The sequence below is a fragment of the Pan troglodytes genome, chromosome 18 (assembly GCF_028858775.2).
Source record: "Pan troglodytes isolate AG18354 chromosome 18, NHGRI_mPanTro3-v2.0_pri, whole genome shotgun sequence".
Taxonomy (NCBI): Eukaryota; Metazoa; Chordata; class Mammalia; order Primates; family Hominidae; genus Pan; species Pan troglodytes.
In genome coordinates, this window is record NC_072416.2 from 4,125,270 (window position 1) to 4,150,867 (window position 25,598).

Genomic DNA, 25,598 nt, shown 5'->3' on the forward strand with positions numbered 1-25,598 from the left:
TCCCATGGCATAGCACACACAGCAGCCCCCCAGATGGCCTTCACAGAGCTGAGTGTTCTCCCATGGCACAGCACACAGCAGCCCCCCAGACGGCCTTCACAGAGCTGAGTGTTCTCCCATGGCACAGGGCACACACAGCAGCCCCCCAGACGGCCTTCACAGAGCTGAGTGTTCTCCCATGGCACAGCACACAGCAGCCCCCCAGACGGCCTTCACAGAGCTGAGTGTTCTCCCATGGCACAGCACACAGCAGCCCCCCAGACGGCCTTAACAGAGCTGAGTGTTCTCCCATGGCACAGCACACACAGCAGCCCCCCAGACGGCCTTCACAGAGCTGAGTGTTCTCCCATGGCACAGGGCACACACAGCAGCCCCCCAGACGGCCTTCACAGAGCTGAGTGTTCTCCCATGGCACAGCACACAGCAGCCCCCCAGACGGCCTTCACAGAGCTGAGTGTTCTCCCATGGCACAGGGCACACACAGCAGCCCCCCAGACGGCCTTCACAGAGCTGAGTGTTCTCCCATGGCACAGCACACACAGCAGCCCCCCAGACGGCCTTCACAGAGCTGAGTGTTCTCCCATCGCACAGCACACACAGCAGCCCCCCAGACGGCCTTCACAGAGCTGAGTGTTCTCCCATGGCACAGGGCACACACAGCAGCCCCCCAGACGGCCTTCACAGAGCTGAGTGTTCTCCCATGGCACAGGGCACACACAGCAGCCCCCCAGACGGCCTTCACAGAGCTGAGTGTTCTCCCATGGCACAGCACACAGCAGCCCCCCAGACGGCCTTCACAGAGCTGAGTGTTCTCCCATGGCACAGGGCACACACAGCAGCCCCCCAGACGGCCTTCACAGAGCTGAGTGTTCTCCCATGGCACAGCACACAGCAGCCCCCCAGACGGCCTTCACAGAGCTGAGTGTTCTCCCATGGCACAGCACACAGCAGCCCCCCAGACGGCCTTCACAGAGCTGAGTGTTCTCCCATGGCACAGCACACACAGCAGCCCCCCAGACGGCCTTCACAGAGCTGAGTCTTCTCCCATGGCACAGGGCACACACCGCAGCCCCCCAGACGGCCTTCACAGAGCTGAGTGTTCTCCCATGGCACAGGGCACACACAGCAGCCCCCCAGACGGCCTTCACAGAGCTGAGTGTTCTCCCATGGCACAGCACACAGCAGCCCCCCAGACGGCCTTCACAGAGCTGAGTGTTCTCCCATGGCACAGCACACACAGCAGCCCCCCAGACGGCCTTCACAGAGCTGAGTGTTCTCCCATGGCACAGCACACACAGCAGCCCCCCAGACGGCCTTCACAGAGCTGAGTGTTCTCCCATGGCACAGGGCACACACAGCAGCCCCCTAGACGGCCTTCACAGAGCTGAGTGTTCTCCCATGGCACAGGGCACACACAGCAGCCCCCCAGACGGCCTTCACAGAGCTGAGTGTTCTCCCATGGCACAGGGCACACACAGCAGCCCCCCAGACGGCCTTCACAGAGCTGAGTGTTCTCCCATGGCACAGCACACACAGCAGCCCCCCAGACGGCCTTCACAGAGCTGAGTGTTCTCCCATCGCACAACGCACACAGCAGCCCCCCAGACAGCCTTGCACTTGCCGGGCTGCTGCTGGTTGCCCCAGGACCCAGAGTCCCAGCCTTGTCCTGGAACCCCCTCCCTCTGCGGTTACAACCCAAGAGTTCAGGGCCATGGAGAAGCGTCTTGTGCGGCTCAGACAGTGATTGTGTTTTCCAGTTTCCCGGTTGGAGGAGCGGGAGTCGGAGATGAAGAAGGAGTACAATGCCCTGCACCAGCGGCACACAGAGGTGGGCGCCCAGAGGCAAGCGCGGAGACGAGGGTTGGAGACAGGGCCGCGGCCTGACGCCTGCGACTCTTGCGGACCGTGGTTTTCTTCCCTAGCATGTCCCTTTTCTAGCATTTGCTGCCAGGCTTGAAGGCTGACAGCCCCAGGCTGGTTAGATTCCCCTCCAGGACGCTGTCTTGATTTCTGCCTGCACAGGGCAGCCGGAAAAGCCTCACAGGTTAGAGAGGGGACGGAGACAGCCCCTCACGGCAGCGCTAATGCAGGCGTTTCCCTCCTCGCAGATGATACAGACCTACGTGGAGCACATTGAGAGGTCCAAGATGCAGCAGGTCGGAGGAAACAGCCAGACCGAGAGCAGCCTGCCGGGGCGGAGGTACGCAGGGCGCGGCGGGGTGGAGGTACGCGGGGCGCGGCGGGGTGGAGGTACGCGGGGCGCGGCGCGGGCCAGGGTCGTAGTGCTTGTTATGGCCCGCGCTCTGGGCTCAGGACGACAGGGAACACTCTGGAGACCCAGGAGGAGGGAGCTGGTTGGAGCATGGCTGAGCAGGGATGTGGGGGGGCGGCCCTGGGCGACGGACATGTGTCGAGCCCCTGTGTCCCTTCTGCTTGGTCCACAGTTCAGTCAGGGAGGCCCCGGGCAGCTTGCGCATATTTAACCCTTACTATCCACAGATTCTGTGTTTGCAAATGTATCTACTCGCTAAAATATATCTGTGACCTCAGCCGGGCACAGTGACTTATGCCTGTAATCCTAGAACTTTGGGAGGCCAAGGCAGGAGGATTACTTGAGCCCAGGAGTTCGCGCTCAGCTTGGGCAACCAGCAAGATCTTGTCTCTACAAAAAAAAAGAAAAAAAAAATTGTTTAAAAATTAGCTAAGCATGAGGTGGCACTTCTAGGACATACTGCTTCAAATAACTACCTGTAGTCCCAGCTACTCAGGAGGCTGAGAGAGGAGGATAGCTTGAGCCCAGGGGCTGGAGGCTGCAGTGATCTACAGTCACGCCCCTGCACTCCCACCTGGGCAGCAGAGTGAGCCCTGTCTCTAAAAAAATAAAAAAAGAAAATCATCTGCTCATGTGAGGTCAAAGAATAAACAACAAAAAAGAGGCTGGTATGGTGGCTCACGCCTATAATCCCAGCACTTTGGGAGGCCGAGGTGGGTGGATCACTTGAGGTCAGGAGCTCGGGACTAGCCTGGCCAATGTGGTGAAACCCCATCTCTATTAAAAATACAAAAATTAGGCCGGGCTCAGTGGCTCACGCCTGTCATTCCAGCACTTTGGGAGGTCGAGGTGGGCAGATCACGAGATCAGGAGATCAAGACCATCCTGGCTAACATGGTGAAACCCCGTCTCTACGAAACACTCCTGTAATCCCAGCACTTTGGGAGGGCAAGGAGGGCGGATCATGAGGTCAGGAGATCGAGACCATCCTGGCTAACATGTTGAAACCCCGTCTCTACTAAAAATATAAAAAATTAGCTGGGCGTGGTGGCGGGCGCCTGTAGTTCCAGCTATTCTGGAGGCTGAGGCAGGAGAATCACTTGAACCTGGGAGGCAGAGGTTGCAGTGAGCCAAGATCGCACCACTGCACTCCAGCCTGGGCGACAGAGTGAGACTCTGTCAAAAAAAAAAAAAAAAAAGGGTAGGCGCAGTGGCTCACACCTGTAATCCTGGCACTTTGGAAGGCTGAGGCTGGCAGATCACTTGAGGTCAGGAGTTTGAGACCAGCCTGGCCAACATGGTGGAACCCCGTCTCTACTAAAAATACAAAAATTAGCTGGGTGTGGTGGCACATGCCTGTAGTCCCAGCTACTAGAGAGGCTGAGGCAGGAGAATTGCTTGAGCGTGGGAGGCGGAGACTGCAGTGAGCTGAGATCACGCCACAGCACTCCAGCCTGGGCGACAGAGAGTCCATCTCAAAAATAAATACATAAATAAATAATAAATAATAAAAATAACAAAATTAGCCAGTGTGATGGTGCATGCCTGTGGTCCCAGCTACTCTGGAGGCTGAGGCAGGAGAATCGCCTGAACCTCAGGGGCGGAGGTAGCAGCGAGCCAAGATTGCGCACTGCACTCCAGCCTGGGTGGTAGAGTGAGAGCCTGTCTCAAAAAAGAAAGAAAGGGAATCAGTACTCAGAGCACTTAACAGTCCTTTGCAGACAGGCACACATTAGGGAGAAACGGGAGTCCCTGTGCTGGCTCCCCACAGAGGTGGGACAAGGCGATGCTCTGCCCTCCTGTTCACCTCCTACCCAGATGCCCAGAGAGGAGACAGGAGGGCCAGGCAGTGTCATGTGTCACGCATGAGGCCAGTTCTAGAGTCAGTTCCAGGGGCTCCAAGCCCAGCTGTGGCACCTGTTAGTGGGGTGGCTAGTCAACCTATATTTCCAACTTCCTTTAAAATAAAGGAAATAGAACTGGCCAGGATGCATTGCTTTGAGGATTTCCTGTTAGTAGGGTGGCCAGCCACCCTATATTTCCAACCTCCTTTTCGTTTTTGTAAAATAAAGGAAGTAGAACTGACCGGAATGCATTGCTTTGAGGATTTGAGATCACAATCTTATACGCGTACCTGCATGTGTACATATTTTTCCCCTAGGGGCAATGGTTTAGTGTTTGAGGGACTTTCTAGAACATACTGCCTCAAATACTGTGTGGATGAGCCCAGGAGCCTTGGCCAGCCCTGCACTGAGTCTTATTCCTTCCACAGGGTGGGGGTACCGGTGGGTTTCCAGGGCTCAGTGCTGGTTTTCCTCGGAGAGTGGGGGGAGCCTGCCCAGAATGGGTTCCTCTCCGTTTTCTGTGCCCTTTGAGTCAGGAGAAAGCCGGGCTGCAGGCCCCAGGGAGCAGAGCATCAGAGATCTTGCCAGGGTATTGCAGCTCCAGGAGACCGGCCATGGGAGACCAGAGATGCGACCTGGGCTGGGGAGGTTGGCACTCTTGTTCTGAGTCTCCAGCAGCGGGGAGGAAGGGCCTGAAGTCAGAAGCTCCCGTCCCACAGAGCTGGGGCAACTGGAAGGGGGGAAGCCTGTTTCTGCCCCCCAAGCCTCCCACAGCCAGGGCTGCGATGCCAAAAGCCTTCCTCACACCCCATCAAGGCCTGGCCAGCTGCAAAAGCTGCTTCATGCCTGCCTGTTCTGGGGGTTACACCTGCAAACGAGAAGGGTCAGAACGTCCAGCTCTGGGCTTCATGGGTCACGTTCTGGATGATACAGAAGAAGCTGTCAGACTCTGCTTCCGAGTCTCTGGACGTGAGAGCAAATGCACGGTGTGCGCGAAGGCCCAGCTGGCCAGGGGCGTGCCGTGGAGCCTGCAGCAGCAGGTCCTCAGGCAGTCTCGCTGCTCTCAGCTGGAGCAGGGACCTGCAGCTGTCCTGTGATAAGCTCTTGCCCTGAGAACGGGCGGCGCCGGCCATCTGCCCACCCAGAGCACCATGAGAACTACGCCAGGGCGTGTGGATGTCAGCTTGCCCCGAGAACAGGCGGTGCCAGCCATCCGCCCACCTGGAGCACCATGAGAACTACGCCAGGGCGTGTGGATGCCAGCTTGCCCCGAGAACGGGCAGCGCCAGCCATCCGCCCACCTGGAGCACCATGAGAACTACGCCGGGGCGTGTGGATGCCAGCTTGGCAAGCTGTGAAAGCCTTGCAGGTGTTTCCATCAGATCCCAAAGTGGGAGATTCTCATTCGCAGCTCCCGTCTCGTGGCATGCACGCTGGGACATCCTCACCTCTGGCTCTCGGCAGTTGGAAGAGGATTCCAAGCTAACTGGAATTAAAATCGAACCTGGACCCGGGATCTTTGTGTTGTTTTTCAGGGGAGCTGGGGGCAGAGGCAGGCAGTTTGGCCATCCCCTGGGAGCTGCAGCGTTCCAGAACCTTCAGCTGCCTCCCTCCCAGCGCAGCCTCAGACAGGAGTGCCTCTGAGGCTGTGTCGGAGGGCGCCTGGGCAGGAGGAGCCCAGCAACAGTGTGCCCAGCTCATCCCAGATCCCAGAGGTGTGACGTGTGAACTCAGGACGCCGGCCGAGAGCCCAGGTTCTGAGTTGCAGTGATCCCCACCCCAGGCCCACAGACAACACCCGAGAGGTCCTGAGAGCCCCAGGGCCATGTGAGCTCAGCCAAGAGCAGAGGCTGCCCCAGCTCCAGAGCCGCCTGACGCTGCCGTCGTCATGGGCCAGGCCAGGCCTACCTGGAAGAGGCGCGTGGCTGCGGGGCAAGGAGTACTTCGTCCTGCATGTTTCTCTCATGGTGTGGGGCAGAAGGTGGCCCAGGAACCTGCTGTCGAGGTGTCCCCGCGGGACCCAGGGACCTGAGCTGAGTCTGGGCTGGGCGCCGCGCCTGTCCCTCGGCTCGTCCTGGCGCTGAGAGTTCAGTGGGAAGCCCCATGGTGGTGCACCTCGTCCTTGTCAGGGCCCCACTGCTGGGGTCCCCTCTGCAGCTCTGCCACGGCTCCTGAAGGCCATGTCAGGGCTGCTGCACTCCCCTCAGGGAACCAGACGGTGCCCTCTGGAAGAAGCCCCTCGATCATTTTGTAAGGGATGGATCTGGGGTGCTCTCTTGTCAGCGCTGCCACAACCAGGTCCTTCTGCCTGACCTGGCCCCAGCCATTCACTTCTTCTGAGCACACAGGACCTTTGGCACCGGCCGTGGGAGCAACGCCAGCAGCAGTGGCTTTGTGGTAGGGGCCTTCCCCAGCCACGGACCCCAGGAAGCCTCCATTTGTGAAACAGGACCCCTGCACCTCTGTAGGAGAGGGAGGGGTCTCTTATCCAGGTTTACGCCAAAGCCTTGGTTGCCATGACTGGATCCAGCCAGAAGGCACCCTGCAGTGGGGTCTGAGCAGCTATATCACTCTGGCCCCTGGGCCTCCTTGCCAGATCTCCACAGCATGTGAGAAGATGTTGGCCCTGCGGGAAGAAGGCGCTGGGACTGGCGGCCCCGTCTCCCTGAGCATGCCGTGGCCCTGACAGGAGCATGCTCCATGGGGGCGACAGAGGAGCAGGGCTATGGCTGGGCTACCCCTGCCTCCCTCCCTGGCCAGCGGTGGTACTGAGCTGCATCACCAGCTCACGGAATCGGTCACGCCTGCTGTTGCAGTGGTGGCATTAAGAGCCACCTCCGGGCTCGTGTGTCCCCTGCCTCCCCAGGCCGAGACCCTGGCCGGGAAGGAGAGGGTGGGGCTCACGTGCTGTCTGCCACCTGCCTGCAGGCGTGGACGGCAGCCACAGCCTTGTGCCTCTGAAGGCATGAGCCGGCTAAAGGAGGAAGGCATGGCCCCCTCCCCTGTCCCGAGTGCTTGCCTTTGTGGGGTCAGGGGTGCTGGGACAGGCCTTGGTGATGTATGCTGTTGCTGGGCAGTTGAGCTGGAAGGAGCCCGTCCCTGCTGGACACCTGCTGTCTCTTCTCTGGTGTGGATTCTGTCCTGCCACAACCTTTGGTCCCTTGGGGGACACATATTTGAGTCAGTCCCATCTGCTCAGCCAAAATCCCTTGATTCACCATGAGGGCGCCGTCCATCCTCAGCGCTGGGCGCCCTCCCTCCTGACCCAGATGGACATTTTCCTTCACGCCTGGCGTGGCTTAGTGAGTGTGTGTCTGGAATGCAGTCGGTGTGAGTGCAAACGCCAGGCAGTGTTCTCGGGCCACTGCTGCAGAGTGTGTGTGTGTCTGTGTGGCCGCATGTGTGCCGTCACCGCATGCCATGTGTACACACGTGCCAGGCGCTGTCTTGAGACATTCGTGCAGTGCACGGCACTGGGGACACGTGGCACTGGCTGAACTGCCACACAGCCCCGTTCCAGGGCCTCTTGTCAAAGCCAAGAGGGCTCGTGTGTCGCATGTCTGTCCCTCTTGGGTGCCTGTGTGTGGCTTCTGTCTCATCGGGGTACGGCCGCCCTGCGTGTCTCACATCACCACACGCTGGCCGTCTGTGTGAGCGTCCATGTGACCATCCGTGTGAGCATCCATGTGAGCATCCATGTGAGCATGTGACTGTCTGTGTGAGTGTGCGACGGTCCATGTGACTGTCCGTGTTTCCGTGTGAGTGTCCTTGTGATTGTCCATGTGAGTGAGCGTCCATGTGAACATCCACGTGAGCGTTCGTGTGAACGTGTGACCGTCCATGTGAGAGTGTGGCCGTCCGTGTGAGCGTCCGTGTGAGCATCCGTGTGACCGTCCAGGTGAGCGTCCGTGTGACCATCCGTGTGAGCATCCGTGTGACCGTCCGTGTGAGCGTCCGTGTGAGAGTGTGACCGTCCATGTGAGCGTCCGTGTGACCATCCGTGTGACCGTCCGTGTGAGCGTCCATGTGAGAGTGTGACCGTCCATGTGAGCGTCCATGTGACCATCCGTGTGAGCATCCGTGTGACCATCCGTGTGAGCATCCGTGTGACTGTCCATGTGAGTGTGACCGCCCATGTGAGCATCCGTATGCCTGTCCGTGTGAGCATCCGTGTGCCTGTCCGTGTGAGCATCCGTGTGACCGTCCATGTGAGAGTGTGACCGTCCATGTGAGCATCCGTGCGCCTGTCCGTGTGAGCATCCGTGTGACCGTCCGTGTGAGCATCCGTGTGACCGTCCGTGTGAGCATCTGTGTGACCATCCTTGTGACCGTCCATGTGAGAGCGTGACCGCCCGTGTGAGCATCCGTATGACCGTCCGTGGAGCATCTGTGTGACCGTCCATGTGAGCATCCGTGTGACCATTCGTGAGCATCCGTGTGACCGTCCGTGTGAGAGTGTGACCGCCCGTGTGAGCATCCATGTGACCGTCCGTGTGAGCATCTGTGTGACCGTCCGTGTGAGAGTGTGACCATCCCTGTGAGCATCCGTGTGACCGTCCGTGTGAGCATCCCTGTGATCCTCCATGTGAGAGTGTGACCGTCCGTGTGAGCATCCGTGTGACCGTCCGTGAGAGTGTGACCGCCCGTGTGAGCATCCGTGTGACCGTCCGTGTGAGCGTGTGACCGTCCGTGTGAGCATCCCTGTGACCGTCCGTGTGAGCTTCCGTGTGACCGTCTGTGTGAGCTTCCGTGTGACCGTCCGTGTGAGCATCTGTGTGACCGTTCGTGTGAGTGTGTGACCATCCATGTGAGTGTGACCGTCCGTGTGAGCGTGTGACCGTCCGTGTGAGTGTGACCGTCCGTGTGAGCGTGTGACCGTCCGTGTGAGCATCCGTGTGACCGTCCGTGTGAGCGTGTGACCGTCCGTGTGAGCATCCGTGTGACCATCCGTGTGAGCGTGTGACCGTCCATGTGAGCATCCCTGTGACCGTCTGTGTGAGCGTGTGACCGTCCGTGTGAGCTTCCGTGTGACCGTCCGTGTGAGCTTCCGTGTGACCGTCCGTGTGAGCATCTGTGTGACCGTTCGTGTGAGTGTGTGACCGTCCGTGTGAGCTTCCGTGTGACCATCTGTGTGAGCATCTATGTGACCGTTCGTGTGAGTGTGTGAGCGTCCGCATAACCGTGTGAGCGTGTGAGCATCCGTGTGATCATCCATAACCGTGTAAGCGTCCTTGTGAGCATCCGTGTAAGCGTGCAACCGTCTGTGACCGTCCGTGTAAGCGTGTGACCGTCCGTGTGAGCGTGTGCACACGCTGCTGCCCACACCCTCTAACACCTGTCTCCTTATCGTCACATGCTGACCGTCCGTGTGAGCATCTGTGTGGCCGTCCATGTGAGCGTGTGCGCACGCTGTGGCCCACGCCCTCTAACACCTGTCTCCTTGTCTCGCCCTCTGTGCCATCACCACATGCTGACCATCCATGTGGCGTGTGCGCATTCTGCTGCCCACGCCTTCTAACGCCTGTCTCCTTGTCTCGCCCTCTGTGCTGTCACTGCCGTGTGCTGCCGTGTCTGTCGCTGCCCTGCAGTCCTCGTCAGTCGTGGAGGAAAAGGTAAAACCCAAGAGGTGTGTCCACTGTGGTGCTGGGGGCCGACCAGCAGGCACATTAGGGCGTCAGTTACCAGCCCAGGACGGCTGCTTGGTCTGCTGTGAGGTGTTTCCTGTGGCAGATGTGAGAGGTCGGAAGGGCCGTCTGGCCACATTCACGAGACTGACGCTGAGAAGGTGGCGACCACCGGGTCCCCTGCACAGCCACGCAGCTGGGCAGCGCCGTCCAGGTCGCCCACACTCTGCCCTCGCTCCACAAGCACTGCCTTGGTCACAGACGAAGGCACGGCGCCGACTCCTGCTAAGGAGGGGTGTGCATCAGGTGGGGCTGGTGCTGACTCGGGGGGCGACGGGCCAAGGAAGGGCCCCTCTCTGCATCAGTCGGACCTGGACTCATAGCCCAGCTCCCTCACTCACCAGCCTGTGTCACAGCCGGTGACACACCCATGACCCCCAAGGGCAGCGTGACCCCCGAGGGTGGCGTGACCCCTGGGGGTGGTGGTCTCTGAACTAGGGAGCATCTGCATCCCCTGAGGGAGCTGCGAGGACAAATCGGGAGGATGGGGTCAGTCGACAAACGCTCACGAGCCTGAGGCCAGGGCCTGGGGGCCGGTGGGGAGGAGCAAAGGAAAGAGTGAAGGCAGCTCCTGATCCTGGGTGATTTCTGTCGGAGGTGATGGCCTGGCTGAGCCGTGGCCCAGCATGGAGCTGTGTGGGTGGGAGAGCCGTACGTGCATTCCCTTGGCCTCCTGGGAGACCAGAGGCCCCTCTGACCCTGCTGTCCCCTGTAGCATCTGGTGACAGCCAGGACCGCATCGGCTTCGGTCTAGGGACTGAGACGTGTCTGATGGCGTCAGAACTGGGCCTCAGGAGAGGCGCTCCCCGCACCAGCGTTGGGAGCGCAGTGGAAGTGGGGCCAGGAGGCCCCTGGTGCAGACAGGGCTGTTGAGGCCCAGCCTCCCACTGGGGTCATGCTCCCTGGGCCTGGTGGCTGGCTGCCTTCACGGTGGCCAGGGAACCTCATGGCTGTTGTCACAACAGCTTGAGTGCCATGGACCAGCAGCCAAGATGGCACAGCCCAGTCCCAGCCGGCCCTGGTTCCCTCGTGCTACAGGATACGGTGTTGTCCTGAACATAACAGAGCAGGCGGCCAGTCCCCAGAGCTGTATGCACCCCACAAAGAGACCCCTTCCCAGGGTCATTCTTCATAGCTCCCCACCCAGGTAGCAGAGCTCCTGGTCAGCGGCGGCCGCTGCGTTCCCGTCGCCGTCTGCATCCTCCAGGCATGGCCAGAGCAGGTTCCTTGAACCCCTGAGGAAGCTCCCTTCCCTCCCACAGTCTCAGGGCTGAGATGTAAGCAGCTGAGGCTGTGGTGCAAGCAGACTCTTAATTCTTGTCCTGAATAGCCCTGAGCAGTGTGGGCTCCAGCATCTGACCACGTGGCCTGCCCCCCAGACCTGAGGAGGTGAGGAGCCAGCCTGGCCTCTGGGACCTCTGGGCTGTTGACTGGAAACTCCCACGGAGGAGGACGTAAAGGGAGACCTTGGGCTCCATCCCTGCTCTTGCTTACGGCCCACAGGAGGCCATCCCTAGGGACTGAGCCCACAGCAGGGGGCACTGAGTACTGTCCTGACAGCTCCAGCTCCCAGGCGCTCCCACTGTCTTGCCAGGCTGTCCGAGGCCAGGCTGTCCCAGGGTCCTTCTTCAGGTTCGGGGCTCCCTGACAGCAGAGAGGACACGTGGGGAGGGAGAAGACGCCCCTCAGGCTCAGGCTCCGGCTCCAGCAGATGTGACGGGGTCAGTCCTTACTCTGGATGTGTCGTGTTCAGATATTTTGCAGTGAGGCAGCCTCATGAACAGGAGTAATGAGGATAGGCAGGAGGGGCCAAGGAACAAGACACAGGGGCAGGAAGGCTGGATTCCCTCTGCTGGCGCCAGGGGAACAGGCAGGGCTGGCAGTAACACCACAGGGAGGCAGGGCTGGGCACACATAAGACCATGGTCCTAAAAGGCATTGCTCATGGTGGCCGTGCAGCGCTGACCGTGATGCCAAGTCCCGTGGCTGGCTCTGCTGTGGGGTGTCTAAAGCACACCCGGCTTGTGTCTGTTTAAAATTGAACTTAGGCCGGGCGCGGTGGCTCACGCCTGTAATCCCAGCACTGTGGGAGGCCGAGGCAGGCGGATCGTCAGGTCAGGAGATCGAGACCATCCTGGCTAACACGGTGAAACCCCGTCTCTACTAAAAATACAAAAAAAAATTAGCCAGGCGTGGGAGGCTGAGGCAGGAGAATGGCGTGAACCCGGGAGGCGGAGCTTGCAGTGAGCCGAGATCGCGCCACTGCACTCCAGCCTGGGCGACAGAGCGAGACTCCGTCTCAAAAAAATAAAATAAAATAAAATAAAATAAAATAAATAAATAAATAAAAATAAATAAAATAAAATAAAATTGAACTTAATAAAAATGAGAAACTGCAGCATCACGGGAGGGGAAACGCCACGTAGGATCATAACTGAGTAGATGCTCGAGCTAGGCTGCGGGCTGGTGTGGAGCGGCCCCATCACTCGAGGTCTGCTTGCCCTGGGAGGGCTTGGGAAATCTTCACAGCCACCCTCTAACCATTGCTTCCTCTCCTCTCGCCCCCCATTTCAGCAGGAAGGAGCGCCCCACCTCCCTGAACGTGTTCCCCCTGGCTGACGGCACGGTACGTGCACAGATCGGGGGCAAGCTCGTGCCTGCGGGGGACCACTGGCACCTGAGTGACCTCGGCCAGCTGCAGTCCAGCTCCAGCTACCAGGTTTTGTAGCCGTGCCGTGGAGTGAGAGGCTCCTCCCTGTTGCTGGTGTTCCCCGTTCACTGGGGTGGGAGCCTTGTCTGCAGGCAGCCCTTCACAGCTCTCTGGGCCACTCGCCCTCTCCCTTCGTGTGTGGCAGGATGGAGAAACCCAGCCAGGGTGTCAGGGGCTCGGGCTGCCCAGCAGGCCCTGTGTGGCTGTGGCTGCTCCACGCGGCCTCGTGTCGGCACCTGCTAGTCCAGGCTAGACCTCCCTGCCCTTGGATAGACCGCTCTGTAGCCAGGGGTGTACAGTGCCTGTCAGGGTTGAGCTTAGTGATCCTCTCTCAAACCACACCCCCACATAAAGCCTCACGCCCACCCGGGCTCCAGCCAGACACATCCTGCCCCTGAGAGCCGCGCCTCTACTCTCGGAGGAACGTCAGTGTCTAGAGTGTGGGGTTTGCCCTCCGCTGGCAGAAAGGTGAGGAGAAAGCTCCTCTTCTCTGGGCCCCTCCCTGCCTGTCCCTGGTAACGCCTCCTGGGTCCTGAGTTTGAGAAAGCAGAGCCTCGCCCCAGCAGGTACTCACAGCCAGAGTGCGGGGGCCCCAGCAGGTTCTCACAGCCAGCCGGTGAGTGCACCTCAGAGCATAGGGGCCCAGAGCCAGGCCACTCCTTCAGGGCCCCAGGTCGCTTGCTGCCGGTTTTGGCCTGTGAGCTCACTGGCCTCAGTGCCAGGTAAGGACAGCCACCTTCCTGGGAAGAGGAGGTGACCCCGGGTCTGGTGGATTTCCCACAGGGGCCATCGGAGGATGTCCACAGAGGCAGAGCCCTTGGGGCCTGTGGGCTGGGTTGGGCTGGTGGATGTGGGGCCTGGGACTTCTCCAGAAGCTTACTTCCTGCTGCACGCTTTGCCGACTGTCCTTCCACCTCTAAGTGTCCATCGTGCCTGTGGGGGCTGCTGCAGGCTCCTGCTCCGTCAGCCCACCTGCTGCTGCGCTGCTCTGGGAGCGAGCTCCCTCATGGCATCTGGAACGCTCTCCTGTCCTCCCTGTGCTCAGGGCTGGAGAGAGGGTGGCAGGGCTGCGGGCTCCCCGGGCCTTCTGGGCCCAGCCCTGCCACCTGGGCCCACCTCCTCTCACTGTCTCTGGCTCACGCTCCCCGGGCCTGGAGCTGGGACCTGCCCATAGGCATCTGAAGACACGTCAGCCTCAGCCCGGGGGAGCCCTTGCTTGACGCTCTCTGGCCTCCGGGCTGCCTCTCGCGCCCGCTCTGGGCCCGCTCTTCTTCTCATGATGTCTTTCCTTTCACCTCCTGCGTTGTCTGACATCGTCTCTCTCTTCATAAATTGTAGCGTTTTATGTTTTCGTTCATAGGTGTGTTTTATTTGATTTTTCTTTATTTTAAATTATTACATTTAAGTTCTTTTTATTTTATGCTCTAGGTTTTGAAGTTTTTCTAATTTCTTAATTTTTTTGTTGTTTTTTGTTTTGTTTTGTTTTTGTTTTTATGTACTGTATTTTCAGTGTTTTAACCAAACAGTTGTGGCTACTCATGGTGAGGAATGACCGCTAAGAGTTTGGGTTCTTTCAATGCATTTGGAGGTCACTGCTACACGTTGATGTTTAGGAGGTTGAGAGGTTTGCCTTTAGGTAAGTTGTGGCCAGGGGGAGTGTCCCATGGGTAAGTGGTGGCCCTGTAGGGTGACGGAGAGCTAGGGGAGGCGCAATCAGACTGCAGAATTCCCCGCAGCCACCATGAGGGTCAGGAGCAGGCCGGGGACCCAGCCGTGGAGGAAGGTGGCCCAGAAGCGTTTGTCTGATGTGCACAGCTACACCCTGCCTGGCCACATGGGGTTCCCTGTTTTCTCTCTGCCGGGTGGTGGCAGAGTTGGTGAGACACCAGGTGCCTGTGATGCATTGGGTAGACAGGTTCTTTGAGAACGTCAGCACAGACTTCTTGCACGAGCGGTACTCACTTCCTCCAGCATGGGGAGTGACATGAAGAGCAAGGGTTTTCCTTTCAAACTGGGCATAGCTGCAGAGCCACAGGCCGTCTCAGACATTTCCACAAAGCCACTCCGGGAGGCGGGCTGCGCCCGTGTGAGGGCTCTCCCTCGGCACTGCTCATCTTTTGGGGCTGGACATGCGTGGCCCTGGGCCGCTGGGACGTGGTGGGTGTGGAGCAGCATCCCTGGCTTCCACCCACGAATGCCAGGAGCACCCCCTTCATTTGTGACCACAAAAATGTCTCTGGACTTTGCAAGCATCCCCTCGGGGCAGTCAGCCCAACTGAGAATAGCTACTATAGAGGAAGGTGTGTCATTTTGAGATTCCTTCTAGAGAAACTTAGGAGCCTGGTAGATGAAGCAGAAATCTGTCCTCTGAGCGAGTGGCCGTGTCCGGTACTGAGAGGCCCCGTGCCCTGAGCCTGGCGGTGACCAGAGAGGCTGGGCAGAGGCAGAGGTCAGAACTGGCCATGACTTCTGGAAGTCCCGTCTGCCCTGGTCACTTAAAGGCCAGTATAAGTCAGCTGTGGAGAGGGCTGGATACCCCCTCGACAGCTCCTCCCTGGGAGAGATCCTTGGCATTAGAGTCCCCCACGGTGCGCCCTCTGAGAGACCACGGGACCCCCCCAGCGGCTGCCTGGGACAGGCACAGGAGCCACCTGGGTGCCTCTGAGGCCTTGCACTTTCCTACACCTCAAGGAGGGCCGGGGGCCACGGGCAAGCTCTGCCATAGGGGGCGATCAGGTCAGCTAAGACGAGAAGGTTTGGGGCTCTTTTTCTCGGGCTGGTTCAGTATCTTTGTTAGGAAAGACCATTGGAAAGAATGTTTGTTTCGCATTCCGCATTAGTCACATAGAATGCGCTCCTCCCTAGCGAGCTTCCTGAGGTAGACGGCTGCTTGCGGTTTCTCGTAATCCGGGCTGCCCCCACCCTCCAGAATGTCTTGGTGGCGTCCCTTTCTGTGAGCAGGGATTGTGGTTTCTTTGCGCTTGCTCGTGTTCAGGGCTGAGCTCTGGTCCAGTCAAGCCACAGGGTCAGCACCTTCTGGTCACTCCCTGGCCCTGACCTGAGCCCGGGGAGGAACGTGGGGCAGGCGCGGGTGGGCCCAGCCTCGAGCTCTTCAGCACAGTGATGGTGACGGGGCAGCGGTGGCGGCACGGCCAGCCCTTCTTGGGTCCCCAGTCAGAGCCCTCTGCCCTACCTGGGCCGGACCTGTTTCTGAACAGCCACAAGCTACAGGGGGCTGCCGCTGTGTCCCTGGCGAGGCGCTGGCCCGTTACAAGCAATTGTCTGGGGAGGGCGCCAGTGGAAAGCCCCGTTCCAAGCCATTTCAGGAGGGTGGCACTGCTTCTGAGGAGCCGGAGTCAGTGCCGGATAAGCAGAGCCACTCGGGAGTGGTGAGGCCCGGAAAGGTTAGCCTGGCAGGCGGCAGAGGAGCTCTGGCCCGCAGGGTGTTGAGCGAGGCAAAGTGCAAAGCATTGGTGCGCGGGGCCTCAGGCAGCCACGGCGGAGCCGCAGGCCAGGGACCTGCAGTGACTCGCTCTCCCTCCTCCCTGTGTTTGGCCTTAGTGTCCACAGGATGAAATGTCCGAGTCAGGCCAGTCCTCGGCGGCTGCCACACCCAGCACCACAGGCACCAAGTCCAACACGCCCACATCCTCCGTGCCCTCGGCCGCCGTCACACCCCTCAACGAGAGCCTGCAGCCCCTGGGGGACTATGGCGTGGGCTCCAAGAACAGCAAGCGTGCCCGGGAGAAGCGCGACAGCCGCAACATGGAAGTCCAGGTCACCCAGGAGATGCGCAACGTCAGTATAGGTGGGTGCCCACCTCCGGGGCTCTGGGCTCCCTCGGGCAGGAGGCAGGGCTTGGTTTGGGTAGATGTGAAACTAATGCACCAGGCGGGCAGTGCAGGCAGCAGAGACGTGTTCCTCACAGCCCGGAGGCTGGGGTCCAAGATCAAGGCACTGGCAGGGTAGGTTCCTCCTGCGGCCACTCCTTGGCTTGTAGACACCACCTTCTCCCTGTGTCCTCAACGGGCATCCCCTGGGTGTGTCTGTGTCCTCATCTCCAACTCCTACGAGGACATAGCCCCATTGGATTAGAGCCACCACGTGACCTCATTTTACCATAATCACCTCTTGAAAGGCCCAGCCTCCAAATACAGTCATGCTAGGGGGTATCTATTAACATATGGATTTGGGGAGACACAACTAAGGCAGTAGCCTGCGTCACCCCACGGCACACAGCCCCACTAACCAGTAACCTGCATCGCCCCACGGCACACAGCCCCACTAACCAGTAGCCTACGTCACCCCGTGGCACACAGCCCCACTAACCAGTAACCTGCGTTGCCCCACGGCACACAGGCCAGTGAGGGAAAGAGAAGAGGGGAATGAGGGCCGAGAGGAGGTCCAGCCACTGGCTTGCTTGGACATGGGATCTCTGGGGACTGGGCTTACTGCTGACACTCCCATGCAGAGAGGCTGCTGCAACCCACCCCCCTCCAGGCCCTGCCTCAGACGCCCACTGTGCTGGGGTTCGACCTCTGCCCAGTCAGCCTGGGAAGAGCCGTTTTCTGATCATCCCCACCTAGCAGGTGGTCCAGCTCCAGCCCACCAGACTCAGGTTCCGAGGGCAGCAGTGAGCAGGGCAGAGGCTGCCAGACCCTCTCCTGACCCCAGGTGCCCCTGTGCTCTCCCCTAGGCATGGGCAGCAGTGACGAGTGGTCTGATGTTCAAGACATTATTGACTCCACGCCAGAGCTGGACATGTGTCCAGAGACCCGCCTGGACCGCACAGGAAGCAGGTACTGGCTCAGCCCAGGCCCTGGGGTCCTGAGGGCTCAGTATTTATCCAAGTCGGTGTCTTTGGTGAAGGCTTCCTCTGCCACCACTGGGAGAACCATCAAGGCTGTGGCCTACCGCCTCCATCCACGACCGGCCTGCAGGGCAGTGTGGGCATTGAATGGCCACGGTGGGAGGTGTTGGAAGAGTCTGCAGACGCAGCCACTCCGGGCTGCCCACTGACTCTGCTCTCTCTCCCGACCTGTGCATCCCAACAGCCCAACCCAGGGCATCGTGAACAAAGCTTTCGGCATCAACACCGACTCCCTGTACCACGAGCTGTCGACGGCAGGGTCTGAGGTCATCGGGGATGTGGACGAAGGGGCCGACCTCCTAGGTAAGCGCAAGCCTTGCCCCGCACCGCTGCGCCTGCACAATGCTGGGGCTTTCTGCTGTTGGTTTTGTTTGTAATGAAAGGAAAGTCCTCTGTCAGCTGTCAGCTAGGAACCTTTTTTTTTCCAGCTTTGTTGAGTTGCGTTTCACAGGGAATTGTCCCTCCATCTCCACAGGGGATTGGTTTCTGGACTGCCCCAAGGATGCCAAAATCTGAGGCTTCTCAAGTCCCTGCTCTGAAGTGGTGTAGTGTTTGCACCCTCCCGTGTACTCTAAATCACCTCTAGGTTATGTTGTAGATGCTGTGTAAGTAGTTGCTGTTATGCTGTGTCATTTAGGGAATAGTGACAGGAAAAAAGTGTACACGTCAGTACAGACACGGCCACCACAGGCCTGTACATTTTCTGTGAGGCTGGTTGAATCCACACATGCAGAACTCGTGGGTATTGAGGGTCGACTGCATCATAAAATTCACCCCCTTTGAGTGCACGGTGCGGTGGATTACAGCGTACTCACAGGTGGGGCAGCCACCCCCACGATCTCAGTTTAGAACGTTCCGCCATCCCTAAAAGAAATCCATGCCTGTTAGCCTCGCCCCATCTTCTGCACACACCCTCAGGGCTGCCAACTCTCCAGGAGGTTGGGAGGGTGCCCGCTTCTCTGCTCCGTGCCCATTAGCCTCGCCGCACGCCCTAGGACCATTGACTTTGGAGGAGGTTGGGAGGGTGCCCACTTGCCCACTCCTCCGCAGACAGCCCTGGCTTCACCTCGGCGCCACAGGTCTATACCGGACCCCTGTGCCTAGGTCTGCGGCGGCTGCAAACATCAGGACCTGCTTCCTGTCAGCACGTGGAGGCTCCTGTGCTCATGGCGTCTGCTGGCAGCTGAGCACTGGCCATGTGGCTCTGAGCCCCAGGCTTTCAGGCATGACAGGCGGGCAGTAGGACAGCCCAGTCTGTCCCCTTGCACGCGTCAGGGTCCGAGCCTTTCGCCATGGCCTTGCTTCCCCCAGCCCGCGGGGTGAGAAGCTCCTGGATCCCAGGCTGCCTCCTGGTGTACTCCTGAGCTGATTGTCTTACCTGGGGCAGGGGGACCTCCAGGGAGCAGAGTAATGTGGGGTGCTGAGCACCAGCAGGGCCTCACCCTGACAGGGAGGCCTGTCTCAGCCTGGCTTGAGTCAGAAAGTGCCCCAGTAGAGGCCATGTATGAGTAACATCATATTTACCATCTTAACCGAGGTGAAGTGTTCAGTTCAGTAGTGTTGGACACACTGTACTCGGTGGTGAAAGATGGAATGCTCCCCTGAGATCAGGACAGCGGTGAGGGCACACTTTGGTGCTGTGAATTTTCTGTGGAACTTTTCTCATGTGTTGCAAAAATATATATAAAAAATCCAAAGGAGATTAGTCTTCAGAACAATTCTGCTAAATAGGGGTAATCTCTTTTAATATTTTGATATCCTTCCACTCTACATAATTCAGATAATGTTTATTTATTTATTTATTTCTGAGACAAAGTCCCGCTCTGTCGCCAGGCTGGAATGCAGTGGTGCAATCTCGGCTCACTGCAACCTCCGCCTCCCGGGTTCAAGCAATTCTCCTGTCTCCGCCTCCCAGGTAGCTGGAATTAGAGGCATGCGCCACCACGCCCGGCTAATTTTTGTATTTTTAGTGCAGACGGGGTTTCACAATATTTGCCAGGCTGGTCTTGAACTCCTGACCTCCGGTGATCCACCCACCTCAGGCTCCCAAAGTACTGGGATTACAAGTGTGAGCCACCATGCCCGGCCGATAATGTATATTTTTTAGCTATTTTTTTATTTTTTGAAAAAATTATATATGCTTATAATATTTAAATAATATCAGCAAATGCCAAGAAGAGAGTAAAAACCAGAGGGAACCTCCCCACCATGCTATGATGATTTTTTTTTTTTTTGAGATGGAGTCCCACTTTGTGGCCCAGGCTGGAGTGCAGTGGTGCGATCTCGGCTCACTGCAACCTCTGCCTTCCCGGGTTGAAGCAATTCTCCTGCCTCAGCCTCCTGAGTAGCTGGGATTACAGGCATGTACCACCATGCCCAGGTAATTTTTGTATTTTTAGTAGAGATGGGGTTTCACAGTGTTGGTCAGGCTGGTTTTGATCTCCTGACCTTGTGATCCACCCGCCTCGGCCTCCCAGAGTGCTGGGATTACAGGCGTGAGCCACCACTCCTGGCCGATTGTTTTAATGTCTTGGTGACACCTACCAGGCACCATGGCCCACGGCCCACAGAGGTATGACACATGTGTACGCAGAACACATAGTGTCAGGTCGCAGCTGCCCTTCTCATTGTGGGCGGTATCATTTCTGTGGGTGGCAACACTGACGGGCACAGCCACCGTCGGTCCTTACTGCAGCATCAAGCCGTCCTCCTGCCAGTGTCCCCATTTATAGATGAAGAAACTGAGGCCGGGCACAGTGGCTCACGCCCGTAATCCCAGCACTTTGGGAGGCTGAGGCGGGTGGATTGCTTGAAGTCAGGAGTTTGAGACCAGCCTGGCCAACATGGTGAAACCCATCTCTACCAAAAATACAAAAAAAAATTAGCTGGGCCTGGTGGCGGGCGCCTGTAATCCCAGCTACTCGGGAGACTGAGGCAGAAGAATTGTTTGAACCCAGGAAGCGGAGATTGCAGTGAGCTGAGATTGCACCATTGCACTCCAGCCTGGGTGACAGGGAGAGGGACTCTGTCTCAAAAAAAAAAACTGAGGTCAGGGAGGGTGAGATGACGGTGAGAGCTCGGACTTGAACGCAGGTCCCACCCAGAACAGCAGCCCTAACTCTGAGCAAGGTCTGTGCTGTTCAGTAGCTCTATTGAGATGTGATTTCCACACTGTGTAATTCATTCACTTACGGTGTACAGTCCAGTGGGTCTTAGCATGCTCGGTGTTGACAGTCACATCGTCTTCACCCCCAAAAGGAAACCCCGTGCCCATGAGCAGTCACTTTGTCTCCCCCTCCTCCCCGGCCCCAGGCAACCACAAATCCACGCTCTGTCTCTGTAGATTTGCCTGTTCCAGACGTTTCACAGCAATGGGCCTTTTCTGCCTGGCTTCTTTAACGTTGCGTCACATCTTCAAGGTCCATCCCAGCTGCAGCGTGTCAGTGCCTCCTGGCTTTTCACTGCTGAGTAGTGCCCGTTGCATGGACAGACCACGTTGTGCTCATCTGTTTGCCCTAATGGGCCCCTGCTTGGTGCTTTCCACCTTTGGGAGGCTGTGAATCGTGCTCCAGCCACACTCTGACCCCCGCCCGGCTCCAAGAGATGACCAGGATTGGCAGCTTCCTCACCAACCAGGGACTCTGTGGCCTGCGCATCCGCCCACCCTGTTGGCTGTGGTACCCTGTGCTCAACCCGTGGCCTTTGTGCTGCCTCGCCCTGCTGCACAGCCACCCCCTGCAGCGCCCACCTAGAGGGCACTGGCCAGGAGTCTGCTTTCCCACGAGACCCTGAGGCAGTCCTTTTCTCATACCATGATGGAGGCCGAGTCACTGTGCGCTCCACGATGAGGCCGCAAGTCACTGTGCATTCCACGCCCTCTGTGCACTCTGGGCTCTGCCACCCTACTCTGCAGGGTGCTGGTCATCTGGGTATTGCCGAGCTCAGGCTGGCACGACAGGCTGCTCTTGGGAGTAACAGACCTTTTGGTGCCTTTCCAGAGCCTTAAACATAATGCGTATAAGAAAGGCAGGGAGGCCAGGCACAGTCACTCACACCTGTAATCCCAGAGCTTTGAGAGGCCAAGGCAGGAGGATCACTTGCGCCTAGGAGTTCAAGACCAGCCTGGTCAACATAGCGAGACCCCATCTCTACAAAACATTTTATAAAAAAATTAGGCAGGCATGGTGGTGTGCACCTGTAAGTCCCAGCTACTTGGGAAGCTGAAGTGGGAAGATCACTTCAGCCTGGGAGTTTGAGGCTGCAGTGAGCTGTGAGCACACCACTGCACTCCAGCCTGGGTGACAGAGTGAGGCCCTGTCTCTTAAAAAAAAAAAGAGAGAAGGAAAAGAAAAAGTCAGGCAGTCCTGATGAGTGGGGACCTCCTGCTGCTGCAATCTGTTGATGGAAGGTTTTTGAAACAGAGGAGCCTACTCTCTGGCAACCAGGATGGACGAATGAGCTGGGACCTGCGCCCCTCTGCCCTAATCGACTCGCCCCATGTCCAGCTTAGCTGCAGAATGGGCACGAACTCCTGAAGACAGCAGGAAGAGGAGTACGCCCTTGTGTGGCTGCCAAGCAGGGGAGAGCCTGGAGCCTGCACAGATCTGGGAAAGAGCATCATTTCAGAAACACGTCAGCTTTGCACGTGACGGGAGGGTGCTTCTGCCAAAAGTCGGCAGGTGGAGAGCGACATCCCTCCGTCCAGCGTCTACGTGGGCGGCCCTGCACCTCTCTCAGCATTTTTACTCTGAGTTCCTTTGGTGATGGAGAAATAAAAAGAGCCCAGGTCGGGCATCTGTTATATTCCATCGAATCTCAGACAACACCAATTTTAAGACTTTTTTGTTTGTTCGTTTGTTTGTTTCCTATAGAGGTGGGCTGTTGCTGTGTTGCCAGGGCTGGTCTCAAACTCCTAGACTCAAGTGATCCTCCCACTTTGGCCTCCCAAATCACACTGGAATTACAGGTGTGAGCCACCGCACCCAGCCCACATACCATTATTATTTCTTTATTTTTTTTTGAGACGGAGTCTCGCTCTGTTGCCCAGGCTGGAGTGCAGTGACACGATCTCAGCTCACTGCAAGCTCCGCCTCCCGGGTTCACGCCATTCTCCTGCCTCAGCCTCCCGAGTAGCTGGGACTACAGGTGCCTGCCACCATGCCCGGCTAATTTTTTGTATTTTTTAGTAGAGACGGGGTTTCACCATGTTAGCCAGGATGGTCTCGATCTCCTGACCTCGTGATCTGCCCGCCTCGGCCTCCCAAAGTGCTGGGATTACAGGCGTGAGCCACCGTGCCCAGCCCCACATACCATTATTTTAGGAATCTTCAAGAAAGAAAAAACTGCTGCAAATTAAACTATAATGTGACGGTATTGTTTAAGACCTACTGAAATTTCAGAAATGTTAACATGAGGAAAAAAATGTACGTCTTAGAATTGGTATAATAGGACCGGCCGGGCGCAGTGGCTCACGCCTATAATCCCAGCACTCTGGGAGGCCGAGGCGGGTGGGTCATGAGGTCAGGAGTTCAAGACCAGCCTGGCCAAGATAGTGAACCCCCATCTCTACTAAAAATACAAAAGAATTAACTGAGTGCAGTGGCAGGTACCTGTAATCCCAGCTACTTGGGAGACTGAGGCAGGAGAATTGCTTGAACCTGGGAGGCAGAGGTTGCAGTGAGCCGAGATCGCACCACCGCACTGCAGCCTGGGCAGTAAGAGCGAAACTCTGTCTCAAAAAAAAAAAAAAAAAAAAAAAAAAAAAAAAAAATTGGCCTAATAGGGAGTAAGGGAATTAATACTCACTGAGTACGTCGCTGGTGCTGGGAGTTGTACCAGCTATTACCGCACTACCTGGTGGGAATTTCACAGCAAACATTCACTGAGGAACTTATTTTTCTGTTTTACAAATGACTAATACTCAGAGAAGTTGTACTACGTGCCCTGCATTGCTGAGCTGGAATCCGCACAGCTGATCTTTCTCTCCACTCTGCTCTGCATGGATGAGGCAGCCCTCAGGAGAGATTCCACCGATGTAGTAGCCAGACGTAGAAACTGTCCACAAATAGGCCGGGCACGGTGGTTCACGCCTGTCATCCCAGCACTTTGGGAGGCCAGGGTGGGCGGATCACAAGGTCAGGAGTTCGAGACCACCCTGGCCGACATGGTGAAACCCCATCTCTACTAAAAATACAAAAATTACTCGGGTGTGGTGGCGGGCCCTGTAGTCCCAGCTACTCATGAGGCTGAGACAGGAGAATCACTTGAACCTGGGAGGCGGGGGTTGCAGTGAACTGAGATCATGCCACTGCACTCCAGAGCGAGACTCCGTCTCAAAAAAAAAAAAAGAAGAAGAAAATATCCACAAATAACCTTGAGAAAAGACAAGCCTGTGTAAGATTCAGAAGCACCATTGAAAGACAGAAAAGAAGCCGTACACGCAGAGGGTGTTGCCACGTGCCCGGACCTGAAGACACGCCCTGTGAGCTGTCTGCTGACATCACAGGAAGCCCACCGTTCCCACAGGAATCCGTTCATTACCAGTAAAAATACCCACATGCTTGTTGGAGATTTTTCTGGAACTCTATGAATGGATCTGAAGTTGATCCAGTACAGGAAACGTGAGAATATCCCAGAAAATGTGGGGAGAGAAAAAGCTTGCGGGATTCCACATAAAGCTGCGGCAGTTGAGGCAGGCAGCAACAAACCCGTGATACGAGCCCATGAGCTCAGGGCCAGGAGCCAAGACAGACCTGGAGCCATGGGGAATTCATCTATGTATGACAAGTATGGCATCTCAAACCGTGGAAAACGGGCAGATGAGTCAGTAAATGTACTGCCTTAGTTGCTGCTGGTGTAAAATGAAGTCTAAGCCTGACCTCCCCGTAAACAGCAGTGATTTCCAGGTGGATTAAAGATCTAAGCACACAATTACGAGGACAACAGAACGCAGCCGGGTGTGCTGGCACCCGTGGTCCCAGCTACTTGGGCGTCTGAAGCGGGAGGATCACTTGAGCCTGGGAGTTCAAGGATATAGTGAGCCATGATTGCGCCACTGCACTCCAGCGTGGGGGACAGAGAAAGACCCTGTCTCAGAAAAATAAGAACGTCAACAAAGGATAGTAGAACTGGAAAAGGGGCCGGGTGCAGTGGCTCATGCCTGCAATCCCAGCACTTTGGGAGGCCGAGTCGGGCGGATCATGAGGTCAAGAGATTGAAACTATCTTGGCCAACATGGTGAAACCCTGTCTCTACTAAAAATTAAAAAAAAAAATTAGCTGGCCGTGGTGGCAAGCGCCTGTAATCCCAGCTACTCCGGAGGCTGAGGCAGGAGAATCACGTGAACCCAGGTGGCGGAGGTTGCAGTGAGCCGAGATCATGCCGCTGCACTCCAGCCTGGGTGACAGAGCAAGACTCTGTCTAAAAAAAAAAGAAAAAGAAAAAGAAAATAAAAAATAACTGGAAAAGATATCATTACAATCAAAATAAAGGAACATAATGATGGCTGTGGCTAATGATGGAGACATCATTAAAATCAAAATAAAGGCCAGCACGGTGATGCATACCTGTCATCCCAGCACTTTGGGAAGCGAAGGCAGGAGGATCGCTTGAGCCCAGGACTTCAAGACCAGCCTGGGCAACATAGGGAGACCCCCTCTCTACAAAAAAGTACAAAAATTAGCCTGGCATTGTGGTGTACACATGTAGCAGCCACAGACACAGCTGAAGTGAATTTTAGCTCAAGTTGAGTTTAATGTGTAGCCTGAGAATCATGCCAACCACACAGGAGGCTGAGGCGGGAGGAATGCTTGAACCCTGGAGACCAATGCTGCAGGGAGTTGTGATCGCACCAGCCTGGACAACAAAGCAAGTCCTTGACAATTAAAAAAAGAAAGAAAAGCCAAGTACAATAGGAAGTGTCAGAAAATAAAACAGGAAATTTGGCCGGGCACGGTGGCTCATGCCTGTAATCCCAGCACATTGGGAGGCCAAGGTGGGCGGATCACGAGGTCAAGAGATCGAGACCGTCTTGGCCAACATGGTGAAACCCCATCTCTACTAAAAATACAAAAATTACCCAGGCCTGGTGACACGTGCCTGTAATCCCAGCTACTCAGAAGACTAAGGCAAGTGAATCGCTTGAACCCGAGAGGTGGAGGTTGCAGTGAAGTGAGCCGAGATCGCGCCGTTGCACTCCAGCCTGGTGACAGAGTGAGAG

The 25,598-nt window shown here is 57.1% G+C and overlaps 1 protein-coding gene across 14 annotated transcripts in view; it reads left to right on the plus strand.

Moving 5' to 3' along the window:
* MAPK8IP3 (mitogen-activated protein kinase 8 interacting protein 3) overlaps positions 1-25,598 on the plus strand; it is a 65,709-nt gene that overhangs the window by 24,900 nt on the left and 15,211 nt on the right. For 5 of the 14 annotated variants that reach the window (XM_024350022.3, XM_024350026.3, XM_024350023.3 and 2 more), the window contains exons 3-9: positions 1,758-1,828; positions 2,109-2,200; positions 9,705-9,728; positions 12,375-12,519; positions 16,072-16,318; positions 17,207-17,309; positions 17,565-17,683. In XM_024350022.3, coding sequence (XP_024205790.2) covers positions 1,758-1,828; positions 2,109-2,200; positions 9,705-9,728; positions 12,375-12,519; positions 16,072-16,318; positions 17,207-17,309; positions 17,565-17,683 — 801 coding nt within the window. The other 9 variants (XM_024350030.3, XM_024350024.3, XM_024350031.3 and 6 more) reach the window with 6 other exon arrangements.